Below are 25,378 nucleotides of genomic sequence, written 5' to 3'. Positions count from 1 at the left end.
ATTGGAGTCACCTCATGGTTCAGTTCTCAGTTCTGTGCAGGATGGACCGGCCTTTTACATGCCTGTGTTCAAGGGCCTGTTATTACATTATCATACCCACACTGGAAATCTGCCTGTGCATGAGTGCATTTATTCTGATGTGAAGTCATGTTAAAAAAACAGAGTTGATATGATTGTTGAAGACTTATACATCATTTTTACTTTTTTATTTATTTAACAGAAAAAACGTTCATTTCAGCTTCAATATCCAAGAGCCAAGACTCTTTATTGTCATTACATAAGCAATACTGCCACATGTGGTCCAGCAAATGAGATTTAGATAGCATAAATATACTGACATATTATAAATACAAATAGAATGCTTATACACAATTTACTGACATGTTTTAAAAAGTAAAAAGTCTGAGTATACACACACATTAAGTCAAAGTGTGTGTGTGTGTGTGTGATTTATTTCTATAGCACATCTAAAATAACAGCTGTTGACCTGTATATTGAAAATAATCAAATAACATAAAAACATAGTACAAGATGACAGAATTTAAGAAAGGAAACATAATATGAGAAAAACTAAGTAAGAAATAAGACAAGTAAATGTCACTGTGTCGCAGGCAGGATGTGGACCCAAATGCAGGACTCAAACTCAAAAAGTTAACTCAAAGAGGCAGCTTTATTGCTGTAGCAATAAAGAGTGCGAACTAAAACTCTGGAAACTAGAGACATGGCACCAAATTGGGGAAAACTAGAACCAGGACTAGGACTCTTCAAGGAACACAGAGGAAACACACAGCATATCAAATTACACAGAATGAGACAGAGGACGCAAGGCTAAACATAACACATGAGACGAGGTACCTTCAAAGTAAGAGAAGAAAAACAAACATGGTGCACACAGACAGGAGCCTACCAAAGTAAAACAGGAAGCAACAGGAAGCAACAGGAACATGCGTACAGAGACACAGACAGAAACACAGAGACATGACTGGGGAAACATGGATAAACATGACAGTCAGCGGGGAAAAGAATGAAACACGAAGAGGGAAGCAAGACACATGAACTCAAATATAAACACAGACATACAGAAAGAGACACAGAGGACAAACACAAGAGGGAATCGAATAATCAAAAGCTAAACAGAACAACGATGGCACTATAGAATAAACTCAAGACAAACAAAGTGGACATAAATCATAATACAAAATGACAAGTATTTTGTAGTTGCTGCTTGTTGGTGTCTAAAAGCCGCCTGAAATTATTTCCAGGCGGCTCATTACAGCCATATTGCGTGTCATATGGGTTCTGTTAAAACTGTGGAGCGAATAGAGGCCCGGTTTTATTGGCCCTGCATTGGGTGGGCCAATAAAACTGAAGAAATCCTAATTTAAAAAAAATAAATAAATAAAAAAAAATTTTATAGCTCAAAAAAATAATCTTTATTTTACATTTCGGGAAATGGAGACCGAACACACATGCTCAGGTCTGAATGCAGTAGCAGCCAGCATGGTTATATAGTTCTGCAGCACGTCACACACACACACACACACACACACACACACACACACACACACACACACACACACACACACACACACACACACACACACACACACACACACACACACACACAGTTAGTTCCTCTTTCTTTTTGTGTCTGATTTCCTGTGCAGCTCTGCACTAAACTTCCCCTTTCTAAAGTCTGTTGCCAGGGCGACCTGTCACCCTCTGACCTAGTTTTTGTCTCGTCTGGGCTTGGTTTCCAAAGGCCTCTCTTATTAAAATACATAAAACAATATAAGCAGAAAATAAGCATTAAAAATATATATCTACATCCCAACACTGTCCCTCAGTCTAATGGGCCGGTGGAAAGGCTGAATAAAACTTTAAAGTCCATGATCCGTAAGTTAATTCACGAGGATGAATGCAATTGGGATTGCTGGTTAGACCCTCTGTTGTTTGCAGTGCGGAATCTGCCCCAGGCCTCAATGGGATTTTCTTCCTTTGAATAACTGTTCATCCGGAAGCCATGGAGGTTGTTTGACCTAATTAAAGAAAACTGGGAGGAAGGTAAAGATAAAGTGCTTGTATTACTCCTTTATTCCAGGTCAAACTTACTCACCAAGTGGCAAGGACCCTTCGTGGTCACATGGCGAGGGGGTGACGTAGACCATGAAATGGTATGGTCACACAGATATAACACCTCAACCTCCTTAAAGCACGGAGAGAGGCTGAAACCGCTTCTCTGCTGACATTTGTCACACTTCCATTCGGTTTGTTCGGAGCCCCAGCCACTTTCCAGCGCTCATGGACCAGGACATGTCCTTCAATGCACATATTAAACAAATATGTAAGACTGCTTTCTTCCATTTGCGCAACATCTCTAAAGTTAGAAATATCCTGTCTCAGAGTGACGCTGAAAAACTAGTTCATGCATTTATTACTTCCAGGCTGGACGACTGTAATTCATTATTATCAGGATGTCCAAAAAACTCCCTGAAAAAACTTCAGTTAATCCAAAATGCTGCAGCAAGAGTCCTGACAGGGACTAGAAAGAGAGAGCAGAAAAAAGTGTTGAGACGGTTCTTTGAAAAACCTGATCAGCCCCTTGACTGATCTCAGCTGGAAGGGTGCCCCAGGTCAAGGTAGCAGTGCCAGGCGGCATTCGTGCAGGTGAAGTAGGCTCTCTGTGGGGAACACCTGCTTCACAGTCCTATTTCTCCCTCCCTTTTATTCTGCCTATTGATGCCTTGAACAGAGGGCTGGAGGCCATTTTGTCCCGCAGGTAAAGGGAGTCACTGCCCTGCGGTCTATATCAGCAGGAAACTGTCAGAGCGTGAATCTTGGTATAGCATTGTTGAGTGCCTGGCCATTCGGTGGGCGGTTGTCGTTCTTTCTATTATCTCCCGGGCTCCCGATTCACCCTCTAGAACATCCCGCGAAAATTCAGAAGCAGATTTGCGATGCAAAAACGCGTCAGTCGCGCTACTTGCTCGCGCGAATAAAAATACGCGCGGCTGTTTGTGTGTTGCATTTTGTGCATTTGACCGTATTGCGTTTACCGCTCAAGTTGGAAAAATAGGAACTCCAGCGTCAAGTCACGCTGCGACAACCATTTAAGAGCCTGGTGACGTGATGCTCTGACCTAGGTCAAAGGGGTAGATCCAGCCAAAGCCCTTCATTCTTCATTCAATATGGAGGAAAGGCTAATCAACGCCGTAGCAAACCACCTGGAGCTGTAGGACACCAGCTGCTTTCTCTACCGAGAATTTAAATATTATTTCAAATAAATTTTTGCAATGACTTATGTCTCAGTTCTACTACACAGCAAATATTGGCACACAACTTGACACATGTAGAATTTATTTCATATTATACTAATGAATCATGCTCACAGGTGTACACACGGGTGCTCACTCACACAAACTACACCCTTTTTGGCTCCTACCTCAAAGCACACTGTGTGCTGTTGATCCTACGTGCTGCACAACTCTCTCTTTTTTTTTGCTTGTTTTCTCTTTTTTCTTTCTCAGCAGGTGATCCAGGTGATTCATATATGTATTTTTTCTCTGTTTGTTTTGTATTTCTCTTTCTTTCACACCTTTTCACCCTTTTCGTTCCCCCAGTCATGTCTGTCCCGTGTGTAGCAAGTGGAAATAAAATACAATAAAATAAACAATAAAAGCAAAGGTAAATCAAATAGACCATTACGGTAAGGCTGGGATGGTCCATTTGGTAAAGTAAATCCGTTGGGCATCTTGCTTTGCCTTTAGACAATAATTCTGATGGCAAAAGAACCAAACGGGACACCTTGTCCCACCTTTCTGCAGCTTTGATAGTTGGCTAACCTCCCTCAGTGCTACCTTGATCTTAACCTCTAGCCTCCTTCTCCATGGAGGGTACTGCCCCCTTGTGTCTGTTCAACTTGTAGCCACGCATCTCACTTGTCACTGCTGCCATATTGTAAATCAGCTTGTTAGTCTTGGTAATGATGGCTTTAGGTATCGTCCGTAACATCATCTAGCAGACCTTCTGAGGGTACTTCATGTAGTCTGGGTAACCGCCTGTGGGGGGTCCAGGTTTCAAGCTTGGCCATGATCTTATCTTTCAGGTCAGTTCCTCTCACACTCAACGATCCTTCTCCTATCGCACTTGGGGCGTGGTACCATCTCAGGTGGGGGTGATGATATCTCCCCCCTGACCTGGTGTCCTGGCTCCCCCTTGCCGTGGCATTTATGTTGTACCTCATCAATCTCTAGCTGTGAGAGCAGTCCCTTCTTTTGAATGTTGGAACACTGAGCTACTAGTTGTTTCGTCGTCGTGGATGTTGGGTATCGAAGAATCCATAGGTCCCTCATCCTATTCATGTAGCCCCTTCTGCCAGGGTTACTTGCGTAGTAGCATGCCAAAAACGCCCTGTTTTTGTCTCTTGCTCACTGATAGCTTCTTGTTCCAGTAGCCCATTTCTTGTCAGGGTGCCCTGGTTCCTCATCACCTGACGCGGACCTTATTGAGCCGGGCGACGTCCGAGCCAGCATGCCTTCATATTCATCTATCATGTCCGCGGTAGGCTCGCTTAGCATGGGGGGGTCTAGCCTTAGGACCCTTACTGGATGCAGACACCCCAGGCGGGAATTGAACTTGCAATCCTCCACTCCAAAGACATGTAGTCTAACCATATATATATATTTAATGTATTGTATTATTTAATGTATTGGTTGGGGTGAAGAAACATGGGTGTGCTACCAATTTTCATACCTGTTATGAATTCTAATTTTCAACATTTTTTATTACATGACTGCATTTTCTCTGAAGTCCGTAATTTAATTTCAAGCTTTATTACGTAAAATTGAGAGCAGAGGACAAAATAAAAAGCCTGGTCTTAAAAAAATATAAAACCTTAATTTTTACAGTTAACATTTATTCAATCTTTAGCAAAGAGTCAAAGAACTTTCTAGATACACTTGCAGAGGGAGTGTGTCATGATTTATGAAACAATTAACATATTAATAATGCTAATGATAATTAAGTTAAGATCTTAACTATATTTAGTATTAATACTAAAAATACTTTTGAATCATACTTGAGTCACACTTTTGTTGTTGTTGTTTTTTTTTTCTTTTGCATGATATTTATTTTGTTTTTGCATGTGAAAGAGCTGAGTTGAATCAATTAACATTTTAACTTTCTAAAGGGGGCAAATTAGCATGAAGATGCAACCTCAAAAATCAGTGGTAGAGTAAAGTTCTGTTGGTTATCTAGTAATAAAGCACTAATATTCATGTTCATGTCAATAATGAACCACATTCTTCATACAACAGCAAAAACTGCTGGGTCAAAAACAAGAACAGTAAGAATCTACTAACAAAATAAAATACATGACCACAGGTTGAAAGCATGTTTGAAATGAATCTCAATATACTTTGATAAAAGGGTGAACTCTTCTGGTAGAAGTTTATGAGGGGGTGGGGGTCTTCCTGAAACAGCTATTCACAAGAAACAGGTGGACAGTAGCATTCCCCCAGAAGGGTTGGTTTGTTAAATGTGCAGGCAGTCATTTTTTTAAAGGTTATTTAATACAAAATCTTAATATTGAATACATAAATATACATTAATTAGTGTGTAATTACATCTTCCAACAAACTGAGAAATTTTTATAAACTTAAGCTTAATCCTATAAAAATAGGGTCACCACAGAGTGTGCAACATTTGTGGAAACCGTCATGTTCCCCTGACATCCTGACAATGGCTCATCAGGTGGTTGCAGTGTAGGAGGTAGAGCAGCTTGGAAGGTTGCTGGTTTGAGCCCTGGATGTATCCTTGGGCAAGAGACTGAATCCCAAGTTGCTGTCCAATGCATTCATCAGAGTATGAATATGTGTAAATGTCAGCTAGAATGCCCTTAGGTGTAGAAAAAGTGCTTGTGTGACTGTGTTTCAATGGATGAATGAAGCATGTTAAATAAAGCAGCTTACAGTAGAAGAGTGCTACTGTATATAAGAACCAGTCCATTTACTATTTACCAGATGGCTCCATGTGCTAATTACACATCTATTTACAAAATGTTAATTTTAAAGCTTTGACCAACCTGTTGGTCTACTACTTCCATTCATGAAATTTGCAAGGAAAATTTTACCACTCATTTGTTATGATTAAAAGAAAAACTCCAAAATAGAAATCATCTGGTGAATGGCATGTTAAACAAAATGTATGTCTATTGTAAATCACTGCGCATTAACTGCACACGCAGTAACTTTTCATAGGGAAGGAGTTGATAATCAGTAGAGCTCGCCTAAGAATAGCAGTTTTTAGTTTCAAAGTAATTCAGTGAGAGCTGCCAGGAGACGGTTACATGTCAGAAGGGAGCTGTCAACAGACAATTAGTGGACTTAAAAGTCTAAAGAAAACAAAATAGCATTATTTAGCGGGTTTAATACACCTTACTGTGCTGAAGCATATATTACAGGGTAAATATCGGGCAGCAGAATCTACTTTGACCTCTCGAGTATGACGAGAACGAATGGTCCCCTAAAGTTTTCTCATAAAAATAGTATCAATATGTTTATCCTGACTGACAGCAGATGCTGATTTTTAACTTACTTCATTGCGTCCTCCAGCTTTCTTTAACCCAGATATTGTATCATGAATATCTCCGTCATTGTGACTGAATAAGAAGACACACACACACTCAATTCAATTCAATTTTATTTATATAGCGCCAAATCACAACAAAAGTCGCCTCAAGGCGCTTCATAGATACTCCTATACATATAAATTATGTCTGTTTTAATATCTTAGTGATTTCAATTTTTTAAAATGTACTGTTCCATTTATTAATGGCTGTATGTATTTATTTGTTCATTCCCTGTGAAGAACCTTTACATGTGATTTTGGCATAAAGAAATAAAACTGCCTTGACTTTAACCTGAATTTTAACTGTTAAAATTTATTTAAACTTTACCAAATAGTCAAGGCACAAAAATTGCCAGATTATATTTGTAAAAAAAGAGAATGCTCTGCTATTTATGAAAGATTCAGCTCTCATTTATAGGATCTACTCAAGTCAACACATTGCCTCTGAAGTCTGCAGCCTCTCCTGTGAGACTGAGAAAGAAAGCAGCTTTACTTCTTGCTTTCTTTGACCAGTTGTTCCACTTCCTTCATGAAGCGCAGGCAGAGCTCATCCTGCCACGGCAGAGCAACACACTGAACCGCCACAGGTAGACCCTCGCCACCAGTCACTGCCTGAACACAAAAACACACTCCTGTCACTTAATGCTCAGCAGCTGGACCGCAGTCTTCTGCCTCGAGCTGACTAACAAATTGTGGAACATTTAATAAAGTTCATGTATAACTGAGAGTCAATAAATTACAGAACCACAAGAAAAAATTGTCTCAATCGTCTGATCTGGTTTAGCTCTTGGTTCCATGTAGGATAGATGGGCCTACCCACCACCACACCTGAAATCTTCCTGTGTGTAGTCAGTGTAGTTGAAAGTTGTATTCATTTGTTTAGAAATTTTAAAACTGCATGAAAAACTGGTCTCACAGTAAATGTGTTCAATCCGTCTCCCCACACTGGTATGTGTTACCTCTTTGAGGGACTTGTCAAAACTGTCCTGATAACAGCCCTTATAGTGCTTTAGTTCCTCCTCATCGATCGCAGTCACTGTGGAAACAGTGACTACACCCGCAGGAAATTTTAAGAGATTGTAGAGCATCGTGCAACTGACTGCAGCTGAAATAACAGAAAATACAAGTAGATTAGTTATGATGAAAAATTTTAAGACAGATTCACTTTTCTTTAGCCCTTCAAAATTCTGTTGCTCTTTAATTAACATGTGATTTATTTAGTGTAACAGTGCCTTTATATTATTATTTGTCCAAATGTTCTAATCTACAGGTGACTTTCCTAATTGACTAATGTCTGGAGATATTGTTTTTCTTCACTCTCTGCCTTTTTTAATCATGCATGTTAGCACTAGAGAAGGGCAGCAATCCTAATTTTTTATGAGATAATTGTTATGTGATCCCAAATCCCAGGAACTATGCTGCCACCTAGGAGCATTTCATACATCCACAAACTTATCCTGAGATTACAATAATGAAAAAAAGAGAGAGATAGATGGACAATAATGCTTTTTTTTTAATACTCAGTATACCATACTTGAAACTTTGTCAGCGTGCAATAACCTGCTGGCTGGCCCTATCATGGGGGACAACAGCACATCGATATTGCAGCTCCTCCAATGTGCTATTGTCTCTTGAATATAGTCCTAAAGAAAAAACAGGAAATTTTCTTGATCCTTTATACAACTGCGATTCCAAAACATTTGGGAGACTGTGTAAAATGTAAACAAAAACAAAATGCAGTGATTTACAAATTTTGAAATATTTAAACTGAGAAATTTTAATATCTATCCATCCATTTTCTTCCACTTATTCAGGGCCGGGTCACAGGGTTAGCAGCCTAAGAAGCAAAGCCCAGACCTCTCTCTCCCCAGCCACCTCCTCTAGTTTATCTGAGGGAACAACGAGGCCTTTCAAGGCGAGCCAAGAGAAATAACCTCTTCTGCATGTCCTGGTTCTACTCTGAGGTCTCCTCCTATGTTGATCTGTGGAACCAGCACTCCAAAACAGGAACTCTAGATAAATAGTCTAGTCTCTGATCCTATGAGTATTACACAGCAGGCAGTGCAGGGCTTGGATGGAACCGATGGCTGAGGGGAACTGCCCAGTCCTTCTTGAGGTTGGAGGCAATGGGAATGGGATAATGGGATAACCTTTTATAATTCAGACATACAAAACAAACAAACAAATATATTCGCATAAACATATACATAGATAGCTGAATATATATATGTGCACACACACATATATGACATAAAATCACTTGATCATCACGTCCAAAATGGAGTAGGAAGAAGTATGTACATACTTATTAATCCCTACCTCGTGCTTAGCAATCTATTGATTTACAGTAATCATCATTTCTTCCCCCCAGCTCTTGTATACACTTGCTCTGTTCAAATTTAGTAATAACTAGTTTTATCAAACCATGTTTTTAACTGAATCATTTCTTGTGTGACAATTTTCAAGATCTGCTCTGAATGCGCCCTAATGCAGTAAGTAGTTGTATCATCTGTATCATCTGCAAATAAAATAAAATGCAATATATCAGATGCTTTACATATGTCTTTGATGTACAGGATAAACAATTTTGATCCCAATACGGACCTTTGTAGGACTCTACAAACAATGTCTGCACACTAAATGAAAATTCCCCAATTTTCCCAATTTTTCCAAATACCTCTCAACCCGCTGAAGCACAACTCCTTTAACGTCACAGTGCTCCATTTTATCAAGTAATATTTCAATATTTCACGATTAATTTTATCAAAAGCTTTTTTGGATCAATGAAAACTCTAAAGTGTGCATTGTCTTGTTATATTGTGTTTTGTATCTATGTAATTAGCGATGTTTTCAATTAATTCCAGTAATGCCATAGTTGATTTGTTTGATCTGAAACCATACTGAGTCCATTAATATTTTATGTTTATCAACGAATTGCCCATAGCCTCACGAAACCCTGCTTGTTAATGAAAACCTTTTCCAGTATTTTGGAGAATTGTGAAAGTCTGTACATGTAATTTGTGATTTCCATTTTTGTACAATTGTATCACTTTTGTGATGTTAATGCACCAGTTTGTAGAGAGAATTCGCACATTTATGCTTAAAGCTTTAGAGATACCATTAATAGTTTATTTAACAATTTTTGTATCACGGCCATTAAAGTCTGTAGAAGTTTTATTTTGTGGTTTCCCAACAATGTCCATGATTTTCTTTTCTTCCACAGCTGATACAAACATTGAAGTTTGTCTGCTCTCGCTGCAAAACTTCTATCAGTCTGGTCCAACACTTACAAAGAATCTATTAAATTCATGAACTACTTCATCAACATCACTAATATTTGTATCCTTATTAATACCCTATTACACAGGGTAATTTAAATGCCTAGACCTATTTTATAATGGTGTTTAATGTTTTCCAAATCTCTGTTAATGTTTTTCTTCATGTCTAATAAATTTGCACAATTTTTGTCAAAATTCTATTTAATTTACATTTTGTTATATTTATTTTCAGCTTTTTAATTTCATATGGTATATATGGTATTTTTCTTTTTACATGCATTTTGTAATCCTATTGTGATCCATGGGCAAACTGCATATTTTTCTTTGTTGCAGTATTGCTTTATTAGTCAATGCTTGTCATATAATAATTTAAATTTTCCTAAGAATGTCTCATAAACTTTATCAATATCCCTTTCCTTAGACACTACCTCCAAATTTCCCCTCAAGTAGGTCACTTTTAAATGCATTCATGGATTCCTCTGTTCTCACCTGTTTTATTTTAATTTATTTTCCTGTTTGTCGTTAATATGATTGTTGTCATATACTGGAAAAAATGCACAATGATCACTGATGTCACTAATTAGAAGGCAATTTTGTTTTCTGATTCATTAGTTAAAATACAGTCTATTAATGTTTTTCTGGACTTATCACATCTGTGTTGAAATCCCCATAAATAAAAAGAATTTTTTGGTTTGATTTTGTATCCACCCACTCCTTAAATGCTGGTTTACCTTAAAACCTTAGATGGTTTTCTATATATGTTGTCCACCAACATAGTCATTTTTTCTACCACCTTGTAAATTTTCTGTTCACAATAGGTATCTCATATCCATACCTACTGCATCTTACCTTCATACCTTATGATTCTGTCTTTACTTTTCACCCACTTTTAACTAGAGCAGAGGTTACTTCATTAACATCACTTCATTGCATTCTCTACTTTTCTATGTTGCACTTTAACTTTATAAAACATTCTATCACATATGAATATTAAATCACAATATGAATATACTTCCGTACACGTTTATTCAGTTTATGCTATTTTTCTTCACTAGGATTTATTAATAGTTCAATGACATATGAATATTAATTTCAACACGATTTTCATCAACTTATTCACATAGGACTGCTTTTCTTACTTTTTATTTATAACTATGCCAATCACAATATACACAATATAAGTGTTTTTTGTTTTTTTTTAATCACACATGTTAAAATCTGACATTCTCTTGTTTACTTAGTCAATTTGACCAAGACAGGCTCTGGGCTGTGTGCCATGTTTGCATACCCCCTGGGTACAAATAACACCAACAAAGACACACACACACACACACACACACACACACACACACACACACCCTTGTTCCCAAATATTTACTGTTCTGTGACCCTCAGGCTGCAGAATAATCACTCTTCCCGCTGGGTGGTGGGTCTGGTATTCTTGGCCATTGGTCCCTGCTTCTCTCCCAGCTTGGATTGTTTTTGTGATGCAGCGTCTAGTCTTCTTTTTTTATTTTTATTGTTCTTATCATTTTCACTGAGCTCCATAAACTACAGAGTTTGTGACCTTCCGATCTTGCCTAATTTGGCATGTGGGAATCCAGATCTGCTGCTGTCTGCCAGTGGCTCTCTGTCTCGACTTACTGGCTACATGGCCCAGTGTGTCATAGACCTGCCCCAATTTCCACATGAACTCTTCTGCTCTTCTGCTTTTTTGTCCATCAAATGAGGGATTTTCTCCACTGATGCGCAGATATCTTCTCCCACCTGCAGACATTACGCAGGGTGACCCATGCCTCCTGAGTCACTATCTCTTGGGCCCTCAGATGGAGGCCACATGCGGGCCACTGTGATGATGTTATTCTGCTCCAGCACCAGTTTCTCTGGGTCTATACACCAATTTCTTGGCTGGAGCCTCCCTCGATTTGGCTTCTGTGGACTGCTTCAGCCACCTTCTCCTTCAAAAAAAATGCCATTCTCGCCCTGGATTGGTTCCCTGAAGGCCCTCTTCTATACTAATTTTCACATTTGCATCCCCCACTCTCTTGTCCCCTCTTCCTCTGTGTACATTCACTCAGTGTTGTTGACCTTGAACCTTTCTCTCTCTGACTTTTCACCCACTTTTATCTCTGAGGTATCTATGAGCAGTGTTGGGGAGTAATGGAATACATGTACCGCCGTTACGTATTTAAAATACAAAATATGAGTAACTGTATTCCGTTACAGTTACCGTTTAAAAAGGTGGTATTCAGAATACAGTTACTTTGTTGAAATAAATGGATTACACGGCGGTACTTCCCTGTTTCATATTGTCGCGGGTCAGGACTGTTTGGGTTTTGTTTGACAGCTATGGATGCCATGGTTACAGGGTGACGCTCTCTCTCTCTGCGTGTTTCCTGGGTGAGAGAGAGCGCCTTTTTGTTGTTGTGCTAAGCTAACAGGCAGAATGCTATAGGTATAGCTCTAAAGAATGTAGCATCATAGGCAGTGTAGTCCGTGCTGCAGGGAGAATGGACTGCCATACCCGTTATGTGTCTGTGAGCGCGAGGAGGGAGAAAAAGGAAAGGTACGAGTTGTCATCGAGCAAAAACGGGAGCTGGAAGCATGTAAATATAATAATAACCACTGCAGCCAAGAAGAGAGCCTGACGAGCCCAGGTGTAAGTAAGCTATTAAGACTCGACTGTACACCGTGTTCGTGTTTTCCTCTGAAAACAATAAGTTCCGTTGGAGCAGTCTTTCAACGCCTCTCTCTGTCTCTCACTAGCAAAGTGACCCAGACAACAAAGTAAAGCTAGTTTTTGGCTACGAGCCCAAGGTATTAGTCAGAGGTCCCTTTACTACGGTGTGGAACAGCAATAGTACATTCACGTAGTTGTAAACAGCATGATAATATATTAAGTAATCCAAAGTATTCAGAATACGTTACTGTCATTGAGTAACGTAACGGAATACGTTACAGAATACATTTTGGGGCATGTATTCTGTAAGGGAATAAATTTTAAAAGTAAACTTCCCAACACTGTCTATGAGGTAGAGGTTACTTCATTAAAATCGCTTCATTACATTTTCTTCTTTTCTATATGGATATTAAATCACACATGAAAATACTTCCCTTCATGTTTAACTCACTTGCACCTGACTGCTACAATGCCTCCTGCACCTTTTCGAATGTTTTTAATTTTTTCATGAAAAACATTACCTTATTTTGTTTTTGATGACAGCAAAAACAGACCTAAAAAAGGTGTAAGGGGGTCAACAAAAGCCAAAAGATATGTGAAAAAAAGAGAAATAAAGAGCTGGATGAAACCGATGCAGCTAATTAGCTCAGTATCATGACTCTGATGGAAAAATAAAGTTTTTCAGAGAGGCAGAGTTTCTCAGAAGTAAAGAAAACTGCATCTACATATTACAGAACAATTTCAAAATAATATTTGTCAATGTAAAATTGACAAACAAAAAGACTTTTAACTATCTCATTATCTATGGTACATTATCATTAAATGATTCAGAGACTTTGGGCCCTTGGGCAGCAGTGCATTAAAAACAGGGATGATTTTGTCATGGAAATCATTGCTTTGGCTCAGCAACATTTCCAGAGATCACTGTCTGCGAACACAGTTCGCCATGCTATCCACAAATGAATCTTATGTGTTGTCTTTATACGATCACTCATCTGCCTGCTGTCCTGGATGTTTGGCTGCTAATCTTTGTTATATAACTTTTTCTTTCCACACTGCCAAACTCAGTGTCGACAGCGTTGTTCTAGTTCACTCATCTTCTAGCCTGTCCACTCAGAGCTCCATGCAAGCCTCCAGCTTCATCTTCACCACTACCATACTCTACTTCTAATTGCTATCACCTCTAAGATTCTGCTATGATGGGTCAATCGCCAAACCAGTAGCTGAACTCCGTATCTCAGTAAATCATGTTCAATTCTTCCAAATGAGCTGTCGCTATTGAAATATAGCTTAAAGCTCTAAAGCTCATGCAAACGGGAATTCATATATGAACATAATCCATAAACACCACCACCACCTTCTTTGGGCCAAACCTCTTTAGAATGGACTGACACAAAGTGAAAGACTGTTTTGTGGCCAGACAAATCACAATTTGACATTAGTTTTGAAAAACATGGATGCGGCATCCTTCGGACTAAAGAAAAAGGAACCATCTGGTTTGTTATTAGTGCTCAGTTCAAAAGCCTGCATGTTTCAGTGCCATGGCATTGGCAGCTTGCATATCTGGAAAGACACTTTTTAATGCTGAAAGTTGTGTACAGGTTTAACCTTCACAGACATATGTACAGGTTTAGGTTTAGAGGAACATAAAACTTCCATTAGAATGATATTTTCTTGCTGAAGATATTTGAGCAAGTCAATGCTAAAGTGTATATTGCAGCTATTACAATAGCATGGCTTTGTAGTAGAAGAATCATTTTTCTGAACATGGTATACATTATTTTTTCAGTTTGAATATTAGATTTGTTTTCTATGTGCTATTGTGGATAAATGTAGGTCGGTAAGATTTGCCAATCATTGCATTCTGTTTTAATTTACGTTATACACAGTGTCCCACCTCTTTTGAAATTGTACTGTGATACTCAACCATGCATCATTAGTTGAAAGTTAAAGTTACCTCAACAGCAGCATGTTGCTTCCACAGATCGGAAACAGATCTAAAAAATAAAGCATTATTTTGTGACTTTGCCCATTACATGTATTATATGAAAAAAGAATCATGTACAGATGATGAATTTCAACAATACTTTCTCACCGAACTCCACAAATAGCACTCACGTTGGAAGACAGACGAGGTGACTGCAAAAAACAAGTGAACGTTATTGACTGGCCTGCACAAAGCCATGGCTTTAATCCCATTGAAAATCTGTGAGTTTAAACATTCTGGCACTTTACAACATAGGCTCTATCAGATAAAAGTTCCAAGATTATGTTCAGTCCTGTGCTTGAATTTACACATGTTTGTCACCAAATGAGAAAACTCACCACAGGTTTTAGTAGGAAGGAAAGGATTTTCTTAAACCACTTAGGGAGCGAGTGTATGAAAACCTGCCGCTTCAGAGAAGGGTCCAGAAGTGCCCCTTTCCTAAAATGAAATGAATTATTTACACACACAAAATAACTGTGTTGACACTTAATGACATGTAATGATTTTAGTATTCTACAGTATTTTAGTTTATCATGCTAGCACCTGCAACTTAGCACTGAAAAAAAAATCATACATTTATTAGATGTTTTAAGTTCATGAGAAGTGATTAGATGAATTATTAAAAGGTACAACTCACAGTTTTTGTAGAAGGGTGGTAGCACCATCTGCATATACACCCGTTATTAATAGCTCAGGAACAATTTGGCTGATTTTCAGTGGAGCGTAAGGAACCAACTAAAGGCATAAAAGAGAACATTAAAGATGTATGGCTATCAAATACTAGGCAGTGATTATTAGTGTGTGTGTGTGTGTGTGTGTGTGTGTACATATTTACACTCTTTAAGCCAAGCAGAAGAAGTTTTATATAAAAAAATACTTTTAACAATTTTTTAGATTTTTTAGATGGCTTAACTTTTAAAAGGGTCAGTTTGGACACTGTCTCAGCTGAACTCTGGACACGCACACACATACACATACACTGATACGCACTCACTCATCCCCCCTCCCTTTCCAAACGCCTTCGATGCTTGTTCCCTCCTGGGAACACGGCGGGTCAGGGCCCGCGCTGGAATAATAGCGCAGGGCAGGATGGCTGCTGCGTTTGCTTCGGATTACTCTTCACCCCCCCCCCAATGTTGTGCTGTGGACATTTATGTGCTTTTTGTGCAGAGGAGGTTTTTTTTGTTTCCCGTTCTCATGCTGTCCTCCCAGGAGCCCAGCATGAGTAGAGGTCTCTTTTTTTCCTCTTGTACTTTCCCATTGTAGTGTATATTTCAGTGTTTTTCTGTAACGCTACCGATTTCCGACTTGTATCCCCATGTGATGTCTGTGTTGTGTGTGTAAGGTCGGGGGGGGGGGGGGGGGGGGGGGGGGCCATTTCACAGCAGGGCAACGTGCATGTGGCGAATAAAGCCTTGATTGATTGATTGTCCTGTAACATAACAGGGGGTTCATAACAATTCAGGACAGTAACGATTACGTGTGTGGTGACGTCTTACTGTGTGCCCTGCTTGCTCTAACAGAGCTTTGACCTCTCTGACACCTCGGACCATGCTTGGAGACGGTTGCAAGTAGCCATCATTTTCCAAATAACCAATCCTAAGAGGTCTGGAGCTTCTGTATATCTGTAGATGAGGACAGAATTATTAGCCCACCAAAGAAAATTTCAGCTTTTTAAAAGTATTCCCAAGTGCTGTTAAGAAGAGCAAGGGATTGTTAACACGGTTTTTTCCAAGCATCTTAATTTTATTTTGGATGGTTACATTATTTTACTTTGGTCTTTGTTTAAACTCACAGATTTTCAATGGGATTACAGCCATGGCTTTGTGCAGGCCAGTCAATAACGTTCACTTAACAAGTGGGAGGCACATATGCAAACTGCTGTAATTCCTACACCGTTCACCTGATTTGGATCTAAATACCCTCAAATAAAAGCTGACAGTCTGCAGTTAAAGCACATCTTGTTCATTTCATTTGAAATCCATTGTGGTGGTGTATAGAGCCCAAAATGTTAGAATTGTGTCGATGTCCCAATATTTATGGACCTGACTGTATGCAGGGTCATAGCGAATGTTTTCTTTGAGATTACAATTCCAGGCTTGGTTAAGACATTCACTAGTGTCCTGGCTAAGGTCTTTAGACATATTTCTCACTAGTTTTCTTCCCAGAATCAATTAAATCTTTCAATTTTCACCTCTGCCAGGCTTGTTCTGTACTCTGTGGCTCTCTTTGAATTTCTTGATACTTCTGACTCCACATTGTGACACTTGGAAATGCTGTGATAACTTTGTATAACCATCTCATCCTTTGCAAGGATTAACAATTCTTTTTCTCAAGTTTAAAACTTTATTTATGTATTTATTTGCTTTTTTTTTTACATGATGCTTTCTCAACAGCTCAAACCCTTCCTGAGGTTTTTGTACTGTAAATTGGAAAATAGCCCTCAGTTTTAACTTGAAGAGCTTTGAACATTACAAATGCAATGACTTTTAAAAAGGTCAGCTTTTCCGGGGGTTATTATATTATTGGCCCAGGTTAATTTTGTTGTATTTCTGCTACAGTTCAAAGATTGTGTGTAAACAGAAATAGTGTATGTGTTCAAAAGAAAACTGGTATATTTAGAAATGGTGAAAATGTTGAAAATCGTTTGCTCTCATAAAAAAAAGCACTTGGAAATGTTATAGGAAGACTATTAACTTTGTCCTTTAGAACTTCGTCTTTTAGCATAGAGAGATGTGTTAAGAAAATTAACTTGATTAATTTCTAGTTTCTAACATCTATGAATGATCTGAAAATATATAGAAAATATGATCATCAACAGAGGACATGAATCCCACAGTACAGGACACACCTCCATATTAAAAGGTAATGGTGGAACAGTGGGGTCCAAAGAAAACATGTGGTCACAAAGAAGTGCCTGCATGCACAGAGCCAGGCTGTCCACATCTCTTGCCATGGGTCCAGGTGATGACGACACTAGTTTAGTAGCAAGCATAAAGCAAATGTTTTGAACAAAATGTTCCAGAAAATTTGTGTAATATTATTAGACACTGGTTATATATAATCTGCATTTACTTCATGTGCTGGTTTCTTACCTGACTTTTGTCCTCGACAAATTGAACGAAAACCCTGTAAACTAATCATTATCCAAAGGTGTTAACAAATAAAGAAACCTTAACTCATCAATTTACAATAATTTTCTATGACTAAAAAGGATCTACCTCAGTCGGTGAGCAGTTGGCTTGAAACCACAGATTCCACAGAATGAAGACGGAAGACGGATACTGCCACCTAGATCAGTGCCTATACCGAGCAGGGAGCCCCCTCCCCCAATGAGAGCCCCCTCCCCACCAGATGAACCACCAGGAGTCTTCTGGGGGTTATGAGGGTTCACAGTCTGCCCGTAGATAGGATTACTGCAGTCATAGCTAAAGGTGGACGCAGACAAACAAAGACAGGTTATGAGTCTTTACATAAAATACACACATGGAAGATGCAAATGGTACATGTATTGGTTCTTATATAGTGTGTTTCTACTCTATCAGGGGACTTAAAGCACTCTCCTCATTCACCCATGAGTACACAGAGTTGTTTTAAATTTGAATTCTTGATTAAAAAAATGTACCTCATGAGGGCTTGGGCCAAGTTGGTTTTCACAAAGGGAATAGCTCCTTGTTTCTTCAGGACTTGAACAAGCACACTGTCCTTTTCAGCGGGCTGGTCCAGGTTAATGATCACACCACAAGAATAGTCATGATCCTTGTGAAGTAAATTAAAGAACACAAGAGTGCATCAAAGACTACACAAATGCCATACCTTAATATTTTGAAAACCTGTAAGTGAAATTCAGAGATCATAAATAACATTATTATTAAGACCTTAATTTATACAGTATTCTCACTGAGATTGAGATCTCTTTCTAAAGAGGGACCTGCTTACAAAAAATGCCAAGAAATTGAGAAAGATAAAACAACACAGTAAACGTGATCACAAATTAACAAAGACATGTGTCTAAAACCTTTTTAAATTATCAAATGAAATCAAAGATTGTAACATCATAGTTTTTGTGTAGTTCATTTAATTCATAGGCAGCAAACCATTTAAAACCAGCTTTTCCAAGTTCTGTGGAAATAAGAACTAGAGTCAGTATTTATGTGTTGCTCATGATTTATAAAATTAACTGTTTTAATTCTAATACTTGGTAAAATGGTAAATGGCGCTTTACTTAGTCCCTAAGAACCCCGGAGTGCTTCACACTACATTCAGTCATCCACACACTGGTGATGGCAGCTACATTGTAACCACAGCCACCCTGGGGCGCACTGACAGAGGCGAGGCTGCCGGACACTGGCGCCACCGGGCCCTCTGACAACCACCAGTAGGCAAATATGGGTTAGTATCTTGCCCAAGGATATTGTGAAACTGCTTGCTCACTGGCTAAGTGAGCAATTTAGACCCACTCCTCCATGTCAGGTTTAGCTTTTTGCAACCAACTTGGCAATGGTGGAAAAGTTCATCTTGAGGTTGGACTCCAGAAAGCAATGGTTGGTGTCCTAGCTGCATTCGTCCATTATTATACTGCCTATAGCGTAACTGCCATTTGTTTGCACTACAAATACATTAATTTATTAAATTATTCTTACCTTAAATGCAATATTTTCTTTGATGCTAACTGGAACTCCGTACAAGAGACCATCCTTGTTGGAGCCAACAGTTGTCAGCTGGTCCAAACTCTCCAGCAAAATTTCAGTGCAGCAGTTCAGCTTTTGGTTTACAGCCAGAGTCTGTTGGAAAGGACACAAGCACAGACAGATTCAGGTGAACTTATTTACTTTAAAGGGATACTGATCTGTGTAAGCGCTCTGTAAAATATTAAACTCTCACTGGAAAATAAAATAGATTACTTAGTGTTTATGCTAGCTAAAATAAACTGGTGTATATATTGTATTTCGGTCAACCTTCAGATAAAAAGATCTGTGTTATGTTAGGCAGTGAACTCTTGTGTCATGCTGGATAATGAACCTTTTCCATGTAAGAGTAAAGCACATTGTCAGGGTTCAGTGAGCCGTCCTTCAGCTGCTGTGTCAGCTCAGACAGGGAGAGCTTCAGGATCAAAGCAGAGTCAGTCGTGGGAAGCTAGAAGACACAGACCCACACAGAATCATTATGTTATAAAAATTTATAAAGCTGTAAGAAAGAAAGAAAGAAAACCATATCAGTGTATAGATTCAGGACTCCTACTTCCTGTACTTCTGCACAATTGTAAAGTGTAGAAGTAAATTTAAATCTAATTTGATATACAAAGAGGTGTTTACAAAGGTTATAAAGCTAGTTATGTAGCTATTTGGTGGTTACGTGTTTTGATATTTACATGTTTACACGTTTGAATGTTTAGACATGCATGTTCAAACCAGTAATATGTGTTATATCTACCTAGTTGTTCTCCCTGTTCTGATCTGAGTTCAAGATTTCCTGGCTTCTGAGAGGCCAGTGAAGTATTCATGAGGGCGGTACACAGAAAGTGTGAGTTGTTGCGGTGTGGAGAGTAAAGAGGCTGCTAAAAAGTTATCCATCTCCATCTTGCTGTTCCTAATTATTCAGAGAGATTCCAAACCATCTAGTGAGCCCTCGCGTTACACAATCACCAGATTTCTACGGTGGTCCCTAGAGACAAAGCACGCACAAAATCCAAAACACTTACAAAAGTTTTGGATTTTGCAAGTGTTTTGGAGTTTGTGCGTGCTTCGTCTTTAGGGGCCACCACAGATCCAACAGAGCAACTTTAGGGTGAGGTGGAACAGGAGACGTGCAGCTGACAAACCGCGTGTGTGAAGTTATGTGTCAACTTGGGCCAACAAAACAAATCCAGAAGAGCAGCATAATATTAATGTGTTTTTAAGTTTTTTGACAACAAAAAGTGTCAGTAATTTGGAAATTAATAACTAAACCTCCGCTAGGCTTAAACTAAAAGCACATCATTTGTTTTGATTTCTATCTAAAGAAAAAGTTAAACATTTCAGTGTTTAAAGCTCTGAACTCTCACCGACTGTTTGTACCGGAGCACCGCCTGCTCTGCGCGCTGCAAGCTCTCATCTCTCCTGTTTCTGGCTCTCTTGATCTTTTCCTCCGCCTGTCGGAGGCTGTTGATCTTTTTCACCCACACAACCAGGTATCCCACAATGCAGGCAACACCAGTGAGCAGAGCCGCTGTCCAGTTGTCCATCTTCACTCTCTTAATAAACAGTTCAGTGTTCTGCGTGGCTTTCGTCTTTGCCCTGTGGCTGCAAAATGCAAAAATCCAAGTGGACCTAACACACAGCTTTTTAAACACGACAGGCTATCTTGTTTTTGTCACGGGAGTGGAACGGACTCAGGCGCAGACTGAGGTAGCACAGTTCAACGACACTTTATTAATCACACTGGTGCACTATATACACGTGAAGGGGGGGGAAACACCAGGGTCCCGGGGATCACTTGGCTGGGGAGACACACTTCTTCGCACTCGCTCTGCTCCTCGTCCAAACAGTCTCCACACAAGCAGCTCAGCTCACTCTCCTACTCACGGGGTCCAGGGGTCACAAAAGGGCTGATCCAGGTAAACCTGTTTACACAGACGAGGGTAAGTCGAAGGCAAACACGGGAACAGTAGAATCGCAAGGAAGCCAGGCAATACTAACGAGAGTTACTCAATATTCCAGCGACGAACAGCTCAGAGCCCCAGCCTTAAGAGCCAGAGAACTGCAATCCGCTCGAGATCAGCTGCAGGTGCGTGGGCCAAGGGCAGGAGCCCAATCAGAGCTCCGCCCAGGCAGACAGGTAGGAGAGACAGCGTGAGAGAAAAACAACAAACACTTGTGGCCACACTGGGCTGGCCGGGGAGGCACAGGGACCATGACAGTTTTAGCTGTGGGCGTGTTGTGCATGTACCGTGCCTTAATTTAGGGGTGGACAGTTAATTTACCCGACGCACCTCGGGGCCAATTGAAGCACCGCTGCGCACTGTACCATACACGCACCATTCTAGCCCATTCGTTCATTTTCATTGCCGACACTGTAATACCCAATCAAATCTCTTAATGACACTTGGGCCTCTCCTACCTTCGCTGTGACTTATTGAAGAGTTTAGTGTGAAAACTTTCAGCTGAAAGGCTAAGACAGAAAAAGAAAATGAAAGTAAAAATGAATTCAGCGCAATGTGTGACATTAAAAGACATATTAGCTGTGGCACCAGCCAATGCCTCGCAGGCGTGTATATATACACGTGTGTGTGTGTGTTTGTTTACATGTGTACATAACATGATACCTATCAGTAGAGAAGTGCCACAGGCAAATACTAAAAAGGTAAAAGGTAAAAAAAGAGAGTCATTTATTGCCTTTATAACATATTTTCATTCATAATACTTTGTTGAAACATATTCTGTGGGGTAAATATCATAGTATGTTAATTATTTAAAAAAATGAACACCAGCTACCTTGACCTCAAAAACACATTTTCAGAAGATTGGTATTATTATCTTGCTTCTCATTAAACAGTGACAGCTCATTGCCACTGATTAACTAAAATACACACGTACAAACACACACACAGGGCCATGCAGAGAGGTTTAAAGGGGCGGGTGCTCAAAGTTAAAATGGGGCTCATTGAACCAGGCTGAATAACAACAACACACATTCATCAAGAATCTAATATGGGCAACAAGGCAAAGCAAACGTAGCCAATGTTTTACCTGATGGGTACAATGTTGCTGTTGAGGGGCTGCTGCTGATAGTGCTGGAGGGCAGGGCTGTGTTGATCTGAGACTGTAGACATTAAAAAGTCCATAGGAGAGATGGTAGCTGATTAAACAAGTGTCATGAGATAATAACAAAATGCAAAGATTGGTGACAGCGCTTGGCAACAAAAAACTGTGAGAAATAATTTAGGCTCTGCCTGTGAATCACTCTTTGCTTCTCTTCTTCCTTCCTTCCCATCATTTCATATATCACTCTCCACTTGCTGTCTATCTGAGAACAAGGCACAACTTGCTATTGCAATAAACTATAATCTAATTATCCACACCTAACAACTCTTGCACTTAATCTATAATAAAATGATGACAGAAAAATGTTATAGCCCTGCCTTTAGTAGCCTCACACAGCTCCTACTGTTTCCTCCTCATGTCCTTACCAGCCATGTCTGGACAATGTTATATCATGAGTAATATTTTTTTAAAAAATCCATCTAAATAAAACACACATGCACGCACACACAGTGACATTTTAGACCTTCTTCAGAATACTGTATATACTATGGGCATCATGGTGCTGATCCAGAATCCTTACATTATTATTTATTACTAGAGCTACAATAATAAAGCAAAGAGGAGGGGGAAGTAATAAATATGAAATAATGTATTTATGATGATTCCATTTGTTTCACTATCCACTCTGTGCAGGGGCAAAGCTTATTACATGTTTAAACTGTAGAGATACAATCATTTTACTGCTGTAAAATCCAACTTTTGTCTTATTTAAAATATAAATCTAATATAATCTGCTTCTTAATGTATGTTCTTTAAATTACAGCGTGTGTTTTTTTAATATATTATAATTATAATTATTATTATGTGGACATGCATATTAGATCGTTTTTTAGTGAAATATAATCCCTCCAGAAAGGCAGGAAAAGCCCGGAAACTTACTTTAAAACTAAATATGTTCCCTAAAACGGTGACAGAGCTACAGACCCATGACAGCCTTACACAGGTAGCCAGCAGCTATGACCAGCACTACCTGTGCAGTTAATAAAAGCACAGGTAATGTTTGTCGCGCTGTTGCACACACAGCACGCTCGTTTGTTTCAGTTCGTCAGTTGCAACAAGACAGCTTACCAACGTGTACGTAATAAGCTAATACTCCTGTGTGCTACACACTACAGTGTACGCTGTGCACCTACTTACTGGTTTTGTCGCATCAGTCTGTGTCTCTGAGTTAACTTGTGTTTCTCCTACAGCTCCGGACCGCAAAAAATGCGCGTGCTCTTTGTGAGCTCGTTCCCGGCTCGTAACCAGCGCGTTCTGCCGACAAGGGCGATCATTGGTTAAATGTGATCATGTGACTGATGCAAGCCAGATCCTTTTATTTAGCAAAACTGTGATTAATAGTTAAATATCATTGTTGAAGGGCACAGACAGGACTCCGCACTCACACACACATTAAAAAATAATAATTTTTTAAAAAAAATAGTTGCCTCAACAAAAGGGCACTTTGGGCATCCATCAGGAAAGGGGCGGGTGCTCAAGCCCCTCTAGCCCCCCCTCTGCACGTGCCTGGTTTGTGGTAACTTACGTTTTAACATTTTTCTTGCATACAAATTAAATGCAACTAAATCCCATTAAATTTTTATCACTGTTGACTTAAAAAATTTCTAGTCCAACAACACAATAAACAATATAAAAAGTGTATGTAAATATGAATATAAAATAATAATGAAAAACACTTCTTGTAAAGCGTTAAATCAGCGTAACGATTATCTTTAAATGCAAAAAATTGATCAGCCAACATACTGGAAACTGTTCTCCTGAACAATTAACCGCCACTACTGTAGCTGGTGTTATTTAATGTTTTAAATGTTTTCAAATCAACATTTCATATTTTTTATTTTATATATGTATCTGTTACACAATTTAAAACTTTAATAATCTCACAATGAATCAAAGCCTCGGATGTAATCCTTTTGAAACTACATTTAAGCGTCCCATAACTTTGTATTGCAATTTACATTAATGATATTGGCTGTTGTAAAGGTCCAGTTTTGTTTATTGATCTAAGCCTGAGCAGCTACGCGTAGTTTCCAGTAGAGGGCTCTGTCGCTTAGTTAGCAGCAAGTTGCACTTCCAGCTTGTATTTGATTGCTTAGTTGATATTTTATTGTATTTTCTGCTTTGTTTGAGTTCATATTTGTAATAAGCGTCTAAGAAAATGTACTTTGTGTTTTTGTTTAGTTTTCACAGTGCATTGGCGCACCTCAGCACTGTTAGATTCTGAATGAATCTCAATGTAAAAATTAATGCACCCATCGAGGCTCTCTCTATTTCTTCTTTGGTCCGGGGGACTGCTACAGTGAAAACTCGGTCGCTGAGTGAAGACTACTTGCTAGCTGCCATGCCAGATGAGTGCAGCCCGTGCCTGTCGAGCTGGGTCCGTGTGTCAGCTGTGAGAAATTTCTACACCAGTCGACATCATCATTGCTTCATCGCCTACCTCCACTTTGAACTCTGATGGTCACTTTACAAAGGTGCAGGTGTTATGCCCATTAAGGACTTTGCTGATAACAAAGTTAAAATGTCTGCACACTAATTCAGAGTAACTTGCCTTAAATATTTTGTGGTTTACAGCCTTAAAGGTATACTGTATTGCACTAAGTAATTACAATCTTTAAATTGTATTGGTTTATTCTTCTTGAAAGTAACGTTATGGTATATCAGCAGGATTTACAGTTACATTTTGTCCAATATGTGGGTGCTAATCTGTTTATTTATGTGATGTAAACGTTTGATGTGAGCATTGTTTCCAAAAAGTTAAAGTAAGTCCAGACGTTATCACATAGAGCAACATACACATTACAGTAACAAAATGTTGAACCCTGCTGAAGAAGCCGACGACTCAGAGCAACAAAGAGTGAGAACCAGCAATCGGGAAAGGCATTTAACTGAAAAAGGTAAAGAAATGCAGGAATATGAGGCAAAGAAAAATGAGAAGGCATTTAACAAGGTTTATGACACTTGGAAGAAGGCAGCTAAAGAAATCAGAACAAAGCTGAAAACT

General features: G+C 39.1%; 1 protein-coding gene across 4 annotated transcripts; it reads right to left on the bottom strand.

Annotated features, from left to right (window-relative positions):
- Positions 1 to 6,692: 6,692 nt before the first annotated feature.
- On the bottom strand, positions 6,693 to 23,628 carry LOC308393335 (vitamin D3 hydroxylase-associated protein-like). 4 transcript variants are annotated; one of them, XM_080877018.1, is made up of 18 exons: positions 23,512 to 23,628; positions 22,300 to 22,372; positions 21,250 to 21,721; positions 20,616 to 21,173; positions 19,595 to 19,708; positions 19,216 to 19,356; positions 18,198 to 18,331; positions 17,794 to 18,000; positions 17,668 to 17,708; positions 17,424 to 17,548; positions 16,072 to 16,197; positions 15,210 to 15,307; positions 14,911 to 15,010; positions 14,681 to 14,724; positions 14,543 to 14,582; positions 8,162 to 8,270; positions 7,587 to 7,732; positions 6,693 to 7,239 (listed from the first exon to the last, which is right to left on the bottom strand). In XM_080877018.1, exons 4-18 carry the CDS (start codon positions 20,793 to 20,795, stop codon positions 7,117 to 7,119), a joined length of 1,728 nt encoding a protein of 575 aa, XP_080733144.1. In that variant the 5' UTR covers positions 20,796 to 21,173; positions 21,250 to 21,721; positions 22,300 to 22,372; positions 23,512 to 23,628; the 3' UTR covers positions 6,693 to 7,116. The 4 variants fall into 4 exon arrangements, 3 of the variants coding, with proteins under 3 accessions (XP_080733144.1, XP_080733143.1, XP_080733145.1); XM_080877017.1 differs by having other exon boundaries at positions 21,250 to 22,372; XM_080877019.1 differs by lacking the exon at positions 21,250 to 21,721.
- Between the last annotated feature and the right edge of the window lie 1,750 nt (positions 23,629 to 25,378).

The sequence above is a fragment of the Rhamphochromis sp. 'chilingali' genome (genome assembly GCF_963969265.1).
Source record: "Rhamphochromis sp. 'chilingali' genome assembly, chromosome: 3".
Lineage (NCBI taxonomy): Eukaryota > Metazoa > Chordata > Actinopteri > Cichliformes > Cichlidae > Rhamphochromis > Rhamphochromis sp. 'chilingali'.
The sequence above is the reverse complement of the archived record's forward strand: the minus strand, read 5'-3'. Positions and strand labels throughout refer to the sequence as shown.